The sequence below is a fragment of the Tiliqua scincoides genome, chromosome 5 (genome assembly GCF_035046505.1).
Source record: "Tiliqua scincoides isolate rTilSci1 chromosome 5, rTilSci1.hap2, whole genome shotgun sequence".
NCBI lineage: Eukaryota > Metazoa > Chordata > Lepidosauria > Squamata > Scincidae > Tiliqua > Tiliqua scincoides.
Window position 1 is genome coordinate 126,687,699 of NC_089825.1, and position 12,107 is coordinate 126,699,805.

At 47.6% G+C, this 12,107-nt stretch overlaps 1 protein-coding gene across 1 annotated transcript; it reads left to right on the forward strand.

The window, feature by feature from the left end:
• The first annotated feature begins 40 nt into the window (after positions 1–40).
• On the forward strand, positions 41–7,771 carry CYB5D1 (cytochrome b5 domain containing 1). Its single transcript, XM_066631260.1, has 5 exons — positions 41–184; positions 2,003–2,079; positions 3,721–3,939; positions 4,751–4,981; positions 7,367–7,771. The coding sequence occupies exons 1-4, from the start codon at positions 61–63 to the stop codon at positions 4,979–4,981; spliced, it is 651 nt and encodes a 216-aa protein (XP_066487357.1). The 5' UTR covers positions 41–60; the 3' UTR covers positions 7,367–7,771.
• Positions 7,772–12,107: the final 4,336 nt, after the last annotated feature.

Sequence of the window (12,107 nt, forward strand, 5' to 3'; positions counted from 1 at the left end):
GTTGCGGCAGGTTGCCGTGGCAACGGGGACGCGTGGGCGCCGCGGCCTGCTGCGCTCTCCATGGCCTCCCGGCACTCCTACTTGACCCCGCGGGAGGTGTCGGTGCACAACCGGCCCTGGGACCTCTGGGTCTCCTTCCTGGGCCGCGTGTACGACCTCAGCCCTCTGGCGGCGGCCTGCAAGGGTATGCGGGCAGCCCCCGCCCGGCTGGGAGCCTGTGGCCTCCCTGCGAAGGCCTGGCCCTCAGAGGCCCTCAGAGGCTGCCATCCTGTGCGTGGCTCCCGGGAGTGAGCCCTGTGGAGGGGTTGGTCTTGGAACTCCCTGCCACAGCACTGCACCTGGTGGCTGCACTGGAGGCCTCTGGCCTGACCCAGCGGGGCTCTTCCTATGTTCCTGTGTAGTTAGTCTGTGGAACTCCCTGCCACAGGATGTGGCGTGTGGTCTTGTGTGCTCCCTGAGGCGTCTGGTGGGCCGCTGTGAGATACAGAAAGCTGGACTAGATGGGCCTTTGTCCTGATCCAGTGGGGCTCTTCTTATGACTCTGGCTAATGGGGAAAGCAGTAGGGAGAACTCGACAAAGGAAAATATTTCTTTACCCAGCATTTAATTAATCTGTGGAACTCCTTGCGACAGGATGTGGTTCTTATTTTCTTATTGTGCCAGAATAAAGCTTTCTGAATCTTATGTTCTTATGAACAAAGTGAGCTTTCCTTCTGGATAAATATGCTGAGGACCTCGGTGTCAGCCATGTCAGCGAAGTGGAGCCCCCATGCTCACGGGCAGTCATCTTCTGACTGAAAGGGGACTCTGTGGCGAGGCTATCCTGTGGCCTTCATTATCATCTGGTGGACTTCTTAAGAGCCACTTGTTGGCCACTGTGTGGAAGTGGGTGTGCAGAACACTCAATGGACCTTTGACTGGCTCCCAGCTTGGCTCTTTTTACTTTGTGTTCTCTGCTTGCAAGCCCTGCTTGCAGCCTTTAAATAATGATTAAACAAATTCAGAGAAGAGAGTAAGGAGAATTGTTGACCCTGAGTAGCCACAGTGACTTTAGAATGAAGCCACCTTATCTTAAAGGCAGTGTGCCTTTAAAGACCAATTGCTGGGGACATACAATGAGGGAGAACTGCCATGTTCATGTCCTGCTTGTGATTGGCTGCTGTTGGAAACAGGATACTTAGATGAGGTGGTCTGATCCTCCTTATACAGGTCCAACCTTGTTATGCACGAATTTTTTATACATGGATTTGACTCAACAGGAATGGCCACTGAAGATGAGAAGTAATGTGCTGATCCCTGGAGAAGGGGAAAAACGCACCCCTTTAAAATGCTTTTCTTACTGTTGTGGAGATTTTTATCTCAACAGGATAAGAAGGGCCCTTTAAATTGAAGGAAAACAGTCCTTTACAATAGTTAGAGAGACTGCTGATAATCCATCAATCATTCTCTCTCCAAGGGACCCCCTCCCTTCCTCCTGAACATGTGAAAGAAAGATAATCCTTTCTAAGGGTCTGGAGAGAGACTGATTGTTGGATCCTCTTAATGACTCTAACTTAACATCAGAAAGGTCAGGAAGGCTGTTTTTAAATCACCTGATCAAAGGGCTTTGTTTTTTTTAAATTGATTTGCTATAGTGCTAATTGATCTGCTATTTGCTATAGTGGATTTTTGTCATCCAGGTGAGTTCTGGGAATGAGAATAATGAGACTCAGCCTGTATTCCTAAGTCATTCTAGCTAAATACAACATGGCAGCAGTAGACTGTACCTCTGAATGCAGAGGGGGAAAGGGCAGCAATTGCCTCTTTTTTTTCTTTCTTTCCTCCCCATTTGTGAGCTTCTGTTGGACAGAATGGTGGACTAGACAGATGTTTGATTTGATCAAGCAGGATTCTTATGAGACAATTTTACCCCTCCCCCAGGCCTTGCTCCCAGCCACCTATCTAGACCCACCACTCTGTCCCTCAACAATGACCAAATTAGTCTTTTCCTTTGCCCATCCAGGTGATCTTCTCCTGAAACCTATTGTAGAAGCAGCAGGGAAAGACATTAGTCACTGGTTCAACCCAAGAACCAAAGATGTAAGTAGCCATGACTCATGTACTCAGGGGAACTTGGGGCAGAGGGCTAGCCTAGGAGGAAGCAATGTCATTTTCATCAGCATCACAAAAGGAGAGGAACAATAGCCCAAGCAACTTCATGGTGGTGCAGCCCTCTCATTATTGCTGCCATGGCCCATAGAAACCCCAACACAGCTACCAAACTTGTCAGCCTGATGTTGGCCTGATGTCATCCTGAGGTGCAAGGCGTCAGTCACAGCAGCTAGCCAGCCTCTATGCTGGTGGCCAGAGAAGCTCCACCAGGGTAACCAAGCAAGGGGTGGGGGCAGGTTTATGTCTAAAATGTGGCTACTGCTGGGATGACATCCCCCCCCCAGAAGCCCCTAGCAATGGTTAACGTGGCAAAAGTCAGCACCACCATTCATGGGAAGTTGCCCCAATGACACACCACACCCTCAGCACAAGGATGCTGCAGAACCCCCACTTCCCCACAGGACTGCTGAGCAGGTGGCAGTGATTTGCTCATTACACAGCTGTTTGATGTGTCTCAGATACGGGGCTGTCACTCCATGATTGGTTGCGGAGTGTCAGGGCTTCTGTGGACACTGGTGGTATTAGAGGGAGGGTTGTGCCACTGAAGTTGTTAGGCCTCTTGTTTCTTCATCATCCTCTGTGCTGGATGACTTAGGATGTGAAGGATATTGGTCAGACGTTGCACCGATATGGCCAGGATGCCAGCACTATTTGGGCATAGGATTGCACCATAAGTGTATTACAAAATCCGTGTCATTTGGTCAAATTCTAATCATTCAAACTGTGGGTTTCTGTGAGTGAAAGGAGTGTTGCACACTCAGATGGGGTCCTTCACTCCTGGCCACAGTGTGAAAGGTTAGGATCCAACCCGGTTTTGGAGAGCTAATCTGAAAATGACAATTGTGCAGATCATAAGGGTATCATGAATAAAATACACAACATTAGTTGTTGATGAAAATGATTGCAGATTAATAAAATGCAACCGGAATATGTGTACATTGTGTCGTAACAACATAATTCACAAACTGCAGTAGTGATAATCCAGCTACTGTGGAAGGGCTGGGCAGCTCGCCCATTTCCCAACCACTTAAACCCTCTACAGATGTTCAGGCAGAACAAACATGTGTGAAGGGGCAGGGTGGCATCAGGCTCCATCCTGTGTCTGCATCCATTACATTTCTGGCGTTTTTTTTTCATGAGTTCCACATTCTTTTCTGTTCTAAGCTGTGAGTGCAACTTGTTGATGTTATTTGAGACGCATCTTATCTTCTTTGAGGTAAGTGCTGTTTTGCACTATCCTCAGTGGGGAAACTGATGACAGCTGCCACAGGGTTTTTTCGTTTCATTGGTATCATTATTAATGTGTTTGCGATATTTGGTTTAGGACAGCAAAATTAGAGAAAGTCTTGTCACGTGGTCTTAAAAGTACAGAGTGAAGAAGAGGAACCATTACTTCTGTGTCTGGAGGCTCTGAACCATGGCTTTGAATTAGGCAACGCTGTGTCACACAGTCAGGTCACGCTCAGTGTGTCACCCGTGGTGCTGCCAGAAGGAACCCTCTTCTGACTTACTAGAGAATGGGCATCAGGGCTTCCCTCCTGATCGGTCCCCCATTTTGCTGTCTTTCAGATCCAGACGCATATCAATCCCCTCACAGGCTGCCTCAAATATTACACTCCCCAAGGTCGTTTTGTGCACATTCCACCTCCGCTGCCTCGCTCTGACTGGGCCAATGACTTTGGCACACCTTGGTGGAAAGATTCATCCTACGAGGTGGGCATCTTGTCCGCCAAAACCAGGCACATCCGTATCATCAACACTCTGACCTCCCAGGAGCACACACTAGAGGTGGGTCCCATACCCTGTGTAGGATTTAACCACCACCACCCCCGCCACAGAATCCCCCCATATTCCTTTCTTCTTAGCGAATGAAGCCCCTCCTTCACTAATTTTTAGGTGTAGCAACTTCATGTTGGTGCCACAGAATAAGAAATGCAGATTAGGCATGGAAACAAAGAAGGCTTGCACTGGTAGCGAAGCCCAGTCCTAATGTTTGGTCTTAGAAGAGAGAAAAGTAACTGCTTCTCTGTCCCTTTATTTGTTGCCATTTGCCATGGCACATGTCCGTGCATTGCTGGAGGACTGCTGTTTGTAAGCAGCCATGGTTTTCCTCTTTGCTCATGGTCAGGATCCGCCTAGCCATGAGGCTGACTGACGTGCTCACTAGGAGCAGTGAGTTGGGGAGAGAGGCAAACTGATAAGGGGTGCCTTGCCTCCTGTGTCTCTCTGCTATCCATTGACCCACCTCAGTTGCTCCTTGATCCTCTTCCTGCTCTCACAGAGCAAATGGGAAGAGGAATTGGGTGGCAGCAGTGACAACGCCAGATTTTTAAACATTATTGTGGGGAGGTGTGTACTTGCAAGGCTGGGTTATCTGCCCCAATTCAGGAAGCAGATCAGCTCGAGCCACTCCTGCTCACAGTATCGTTGGTATCCAAAGGTGCCTCTTTGCTTTTATGCTGCCCTAATGCTGTGGAAACCAAAAATGGCTGACTTGGCCCCTTGAGGATATGTGGATGTTGAAGGGAATTGCTTTGTCTGGAGATGCATTCAAACCAACTGTAATTCTGCACATAAATATAAAATGGATTGCTCACAGGTGTGTTCAGAGGAGTCCATGTGGGAGATCCTGCAGCGGTATCTGCCCTACAATGCCCATGCAGCTAGCTACACGTGGAAATATGAGGGCGTCCCCCTAGACATGGACAGGAACCTCCAGCTCAACCACATTCCAGATGAGGATGAGGAGTTCTATGAGCTCAACATGGATGGGGATTGCTTCAGGCCAGCCATCTTGCTTTACTTCAATGATGACCTCACTGAACTCTAGGTAAGCCCATACTGGAGAGTGAGGAACAGCTGCATGACTAAAGAAGGAGCTGAATCCATTCTCAGCAGGTTGAGTTTGTTTTTAAAAGCACCTTCCAGCTAGAATTTGTGTTCCTTTTGCATTGGCTGGCCTCCCTCCTATTCTAAAGCTGTCTTGCAGTAATGCAGAGGGACACACATCTAGCAGGTAGGTCCTTGGGCCGTTCATGAGTGGCAGCAAGAACTGGGAGGAGATATAGTACATGTGACTGGATAGAGCAGTGGTCTCCAAACTACGGCCTGGGGTTGGAAGATTTTATCTGACCTGTGGCATGATGGTGGGGAAGCCTTAACACTCTGGGCAGCAGCAACCTGCTGACTTGTCAGTAACCACAGAACCTTGCACCAGGTAGATGCTTCCACAGAAGACTGCCCCAGAAGGCTCTGTGCCTGCAAGGATTCCCTTATCTCCCCTTGCAAGGCTGTGCAGTTACCCAGCACATAAGCAGGTTGCTGTGGGCCGGAACGTTCAACACTTCTCAAACACCGTACCCATCTACCTGGCTGCTTAGCAAGGGCTCCCAGTTATTGTCCGGCCAGCGCCTGTCCTCATTCTGCTGAGGTGCTAGTGCTCACTGAGTCCACAGAGTCGAAACCCCAGCAGCAGCCGAAGTGGTGGTGCAGTCAGTGATTACTGCCTCATTCAGTGAGATGAAATTCCTCTTTGCCTTTGACTCAAAGTGTTTGAGAGGTAGGCTTTGAGTCTCATGCACTAACCAAGAAGTGGCCAATGCAAAGAAAGGAGAGGGCCAAGGATGGGGCTGCAATGGTGAAAAAAGAAATTAAAATCCAACTGTGGGCACATGTCCTGACATTGTTGTTTTATTTATTTTCCACTTAACAAAAAGAGTTAACAAAGCTCATTGGGTACCAACATACCAGCAGCCTGCTGATGTGTCCATTTGGGAAGGAGGCAGTATGTATGGGTTGGGGTGGAAAGCTAGTATTGGTGAACTCATATCAAGCCGCTTACGAACAAGATCCAAGTAAAACTTGGATTCATTCAAATTTTCATTCATTTAAATTTTATTCATCAGAAAAAAACTGATTTTTTTGTTACACTGAACAGGTGTAAGATATACAATGTAAATATATTGTAATGTAATGTATTGTAAAATATAGTGTATACAAATATACTGTATACAAATATACAATGTGGCCCTCCTACTGAAAAGTTTGGAGACCCCTGGGATAGAGGAGTGTTTCTTGTTATGCTGATCTGCACAGAGGTTCCTCATCAGGCTTAGCCGGAGGTAGAGGGTGGTGACAGTGGCATCCCGTGCAGCTTGGCTAAAAGTAGTGAAGGCTGCTAGGTGGGGTCATTCCCACTATGGTTATTCAAGGGAAAACTGGGGCGGGTGAACTGTGGAAGAGTTGCCTCCATTTGGGGAGCCTGGTTCCCTTACTTCTCTAACAGACTTTTACATGACTCACAAGGGCCTCATCCAGGGAACAGTGTTCATGCAACTGCAGAGTGAGGGTCAAACTGGATGTCACTTTAGGCATGTCGTTGGGACTGGCATACTTATTTTTTCCTACGTTAAATAGTTGTGAGATTGGGACTGTGGTGGTGGGGATAGTTTGTGCTGCTCACCTGCCACTTCTATTTGCCCTGGGGCAAAATCGCCTTTTGGTGCAGTGTCAGCAGATATACCCTGTGAGGCGGGCATTTTTACCACAGCAAATAGCAAGGGCGGTGACCTGGATCAAGACCATGGCAGGTGCAGAGGCTTGAATCCATTTCCCCACATCCTGCAGCCTCGTGGGTGGCTGATCCAGCTGTAGTGGACTGAGGTTGCAATCCTAACCACACTTTCCTGAGAGTAAGCCCTATTGAACAAAATAGGACTTACTTCTGAGTAGACCTGGTTAGGATTGTGCCCTGAATCAGAAACAGGCATGCTAGCCCCAGCCACATGCTGAAGGTAACACCTGGTTTGACTCTTAGTCTCAAACAGCAGGCGGTTGTCCCCGTGCTCTGGGTTTGCATTTTGTGCCCTGGTGGTGAAGGCTTCCCTTCAAGCCACCTTGGAATCAGGCACTGAGAAGGCAGCAACAGGAGCCCAAATGTGGCTGGTGAAACTCCACAGTGGGCTTGAGGCAATAATGCTCCTCAGTAAACAAAATGTCTAGGTTGGATGTATTGGCAACCTTCAGTCTCGAAAGACTATGGTATCGCGCTCTGAAAGGTGGTTCTGGCACAGCGTCTAGTGTGGCTGAAAAGGCCAATCCGGGAGTGACAATCCCTTCCACACCGGGAGCAAGCTGGGTTGGAGCTACAGTGTTTTTGCTGTGAACGGCACTGAAACAGATCTCCAGAATAATCAAAGCCTTCCTTGCAAAACAGACACGCCGACTGTCTTGTGGAGGAAGCAGGAACAAGTGCAGCGTTGGCCCTTCTGGCTCAGGACCCAGCCTGTTCTTGGGCCCGTCTAGACCAGTATCCTCACTTCCTCAGATGCTGCTGCCTCCTGGATGTGAGCGTATACCAAAAATGGTAATCTTTGCTGTTACACTGAAGAAATATGATGTGGTGAACTTGAGAATGTGTCCCCCCAGTTTTGGGGGTTTGTGGTAGGTAAGCAGTTCATCACTGTAGCCACCAGATGTCAGCAGCGGTTCATCAAGCAGCCATTTTGAGACTTCTGTACAGTACTTGCAGAAACTCTGGAATTGGTTTAAAATATATAGTACGGACCCTTATGACTACTTAGTGGGTCATTGTCCTGATCTTGCAAAATCATCTGGGAAACTGCTGGTGCTCTTTTTTTTTTTTTAATTTGAAGCAGGAAGGAGAGGAAAAAGCATTTTGACATCCAAACTCAGACTTGTTAAGGTCACTAGAAAACAGTGGCCATGTACTGTTCTCCTAGGAAATCCTAGTTCCTGTTCAGCTGAGAAGCACTCACTGAATGACTTTGGCTCAGTTACTCTCTCAGCATGACCTACCTCACAGAGTTGTTGTAAGGCAGGGGTGAAGGAACTCTATATGCAACCTTGAGCTCCTTGAAGAAAGAGCAGGTTAAAGACATAATAAAATATGGAGTGTAAATACTTTTTGAATATTATACAGAAAAGAGATAATTGACAAGTGCATCTTCCTCTATCTTTGCACTGTATTAGTTGGAGAAGTTGTCACATTCTTCTTTCCAGCACAGGCTGCAAACACTCTTTTTTCAGTTGAAGAATTTGCAGCTTTGAAGGAGATCCCTTGGGATGAATATGTTCCAGAGGAGTAGCTAAGCTACTGTGAAGAGTGTACATGTGTGTGCTCTTGCTGTTTAAACCTGCTACTTAGAAGGTGCTATTCAAAGTTAAATCTTAGCTAGCTGTTGAGATTCAGATGAGACATACAGAAAGAAAAGGAAATATATATATATCACCAGCCCTGGAAACTAGGCTAGGAGGGACATTAGAGGATTGTCCTGAAGTGACACCCAGTGTAGGAGAAAAGGAAGCCTTTAAGAGCTGCTTTGAGCTAGACCTGGTGGAGCAGGGAATTGCCATGGTGAGGCATGACCTCTCAAGCAAGTGCGCTTGTGTGATCATTGCTTGGTGGGTGTTTCTCTCTCAGCAGGGCTCCCCACCTACTGACCTGTGTCTGTAGGAGAAGTGGCAGTGCTTTGAGGAGAAGTGGCAGGCAGTGGGGAGAATCTTGCTTCAGAAGAAGAGAACATGACAGATCTCAGGGGAGGTTATTGACTGAATGTAGCCGGCCTGTCAGCATTCAAAGGCAGCATTTGGTCCAGCTCTGAACATCTGGAAACATTGTCCCCAGGCTTACTCAGTGCTCCTGGCTGCACCCGTTGGGAGTCAGGGCCACAGATGATTCCTGTATCGGAATGCCTCAAAAAGAATTTAAGGGAGGAGGGTTCCTTACAAATGTGGTATTGAAGCAGAATAATTTAAGTGCATTTTGAACCACAACAGACATTGAGGGCACCTAGGTCCTAAACACATCACATGAAAATGTTCTGTTTTTTTCAGTGCAGTTAACTTCCCTGTAAGACATTATCTGCCCTTTCAAACACTGATGAAGGGCCCAATCCTTTCCAACTTTCCAGCGTGGATGCAGCCTTGCCAACGGGGTGTGTGCTGCATCCTGCAGTGTGGGGGCAGTCACAGGTGCCTCCTTGAGGTAAGGGAACCTTTGTCCCCTTACCTTCGGAGCTGCATTGGGGGAGGAATTGGTTAGGATTGAGCCCTGAATTTCAGCAGTGTGATTTTTCAAAAGCCTACCTCCTGTTGCTATCCCAAGGAAGTCTTATTTTCTAAGACATAAACAAAAATGCCATGAGGAGTTAAATAGAAACACACAGGACAATCCCCTCAATAGGAAAATACTGTGTATGAAGTGGCAGAGGGAAGAGAAAAGGGTTTGTGTTTTTGGAACCCTTTGGTGGCCACCTTTGACCCTAAATCTGTGAAGATTAAAAATGCTAATTAAAAAACAATCTAAGAGGATGGGCAGGGTTAAGTAAACCCTTCAGAATTTGCTGGATATAGTAAAGGGAAACCTGCGCTGCAAGGGAGGGCGAGTAAAAGATTGTCAGATGGCAGAGAATGAGTTGTGGTTAGAGGAAGAAGAACAAGAAGGAATCCAGGGATCCAGATCCAGGTGACACTGGGCTGCTTGGACATGAAGCTGTTTCTCAAGAGGCAGCCTATAGACTGTCCAGCCAGTCCAGCCTTGCTGGGCCTCTTCCTTATCAGTATGGCTCTCCTGCACTTTTCTCTTTTTTTTAAACCATGTTTTGGTTTTTATTTTTTTTTCTTTTGTGACAGTATCCTGCACCTTTTTCTAGAGTTCCTTCTGGTTGCTGGCAACACAACCCCCCTCTCCCGCTTCTTCATGATCCTGCTTGAGCACAGAAAGCCAGTCACTGAGAAGTGCAAACAAGGAAGGAAAAGAAAAGGGACCATTGCACACATGCAGGTTGCCGCAGGATGTGGTGACAGCATCTGGCCTGGTTGCCTTTAAAAGGGGATTGGACAAGTTTCTGGTGGAAAAATCCATTATGGGTTACAAGCCATGATGTGTATGTGCAACCTCCTGATTTTAGAAATGGGCTCTGTCAGATGCAAGGGAGGGCACCAGGATGCAGGTCTCGTTATCTGGTGTGCTCCCTGGGGCATTTGGTGGGCCGCTGTGAGATACAGGAAGCTGGACTAGATGGGCCTATGGCCTGATCCAGTGGGGCTGTTCTTATGTTTCTTATGCATGTGCGTATACACACACAGGAGGGAATCTGTGTGGAGCAGTGATGGTTTGGGTATCAGGTTCTAACCCTAGAATGACACTGACCACACTGACTGCTCTGCAGCTCACTGTGTAGAGTGGTTGGCTGAAGTTACAAAGTACAGAGGGCCATGGGGTACATTCCTAACTATACCTGATAGATATTCGGTGTGACCCAAAAGCTGTAGGATTCCCAGAGACGCTCATTCAGGAAGTGAGTCCTCTTCTCATTATGGACCTGGCTGCTGCAGTTTCCATTGTGCTCCAAATCTAAACACTGCACTGAGGCCAAAAACCTCCCTGGAAACACTGGCAAAGAGAAAGGTCTCCAGTTCAGAAGTTCCTGCAGTGTAGCAAGTCGAGGAGCTCTAGTGAGAGAAAAGAAGCAGCTTGCCCTGTCCTGTTCCAGACATTTGAGCTGCCTGCTGGCCTCCTGCCGCCCCACTTGCGCTCCCATCTGATCTTTCTCTGCACCCACCCTTTTGCTTTCTGACTCCACCTCCCTTAGATGAGAGTTTGGGGGGTATGTGGAAGTGCTGGTGATCTAGAAGTATGTAGCATCAAGTGGCACTGCAAAATGGCCTTACAGGGGCTTGCAGACTCCAGGGCCAGGCAGAATAAATGGAAATAAAGACCCAAAATCTCCAGGGTCCATCACACAACCATTTGGGGAAATGTTATACTTCATTTCCTGTGTGAAAGAGCAGGACTTTGATGTGACTGTCACTTCAGGAATTGTCCCCAGGTATATGAAACACTTTCAGCACAATCCGAGGCATGTCTTCTCAGAAGTAAGCCACATTTAATTCAATGGTTCTTAGGCTGCAATCCTGTCCACACTTACATGAGAGGAAGCCCAATTTACTATTATGGAATTTACTTCTGAGAATACATGCATAGGATTGGGCTCTTACTCAGGTACATGTGCATAGGATTGTAGCGTTATTCCATTGAATAAGTACATGTGTATCCTTGTGCAGTACCAACCATCCTGTCTCATTTCTCAGCATTTGTAGAGTCCTCATTGGTGCCATACCTCCCAACGCTTCTTCTGTCCTGTGTGCTGCTTTTGTGTATGTCAGAATCTCCTCTCAGCTGTGGCAGAGCTCATGGGCATCTGTCTACCCCCATGCACTGCCAACAAGGCCTCCGGCTGTCATGATACCAGGCCAGCTGTCCTCTCTATTGCTGTGCTTCCTTGGATAGTCTCTGCTCCTGGCAGCTGTCATAGGGGAATGGGAAAAATCCTCCTGTAAGCCTGGTTATTAAATGAAATTTGAAGGTTGAATGTTATCTTGTGGTGTGGAACTGGCAGGTCCTATAGCTGCAAGGAGACTTTCACTTGTACTGAGGGCAGCTGGGATCATGACCATCTATCCTCCAGACTCCACCTTCAGACTCCTGCCCATCGATGCAAGAAAACCGGTTGTTCTTAGCCCATGACCCGCCTTTCCTTTTCCAGACATGCTGTAGTATTGCAGCTGCCTCCTCCCCATAGCCAAGCTACCCTTGTCCAGCTGAATCTCCTCTCCAACACTTTTAAAAATTAATAAAAAATCTCTCTCTCCCCCACTGCTGTCATGATTCTTAGAGAGGTGAGAAGACTGGTCATAGTTGCATGCCTCCCCAGCAAGTTCACAGCCTTCATTTCATCACTCTGGAACCACACAAATGTCCCTATTAACCACTCTGCCCTTACCTCCAACAACCATTCAACGTGCAGCCACCCTGCAGCTGAATTCTCTACTTTTCCCTGCTACTGCAACAGTGCTCATTAACATCCACCACATGGCCAGTGTTCAGTATCTGCCATTGTTGAAGTGAACAATGATAGATAGGCCTTCTCTAG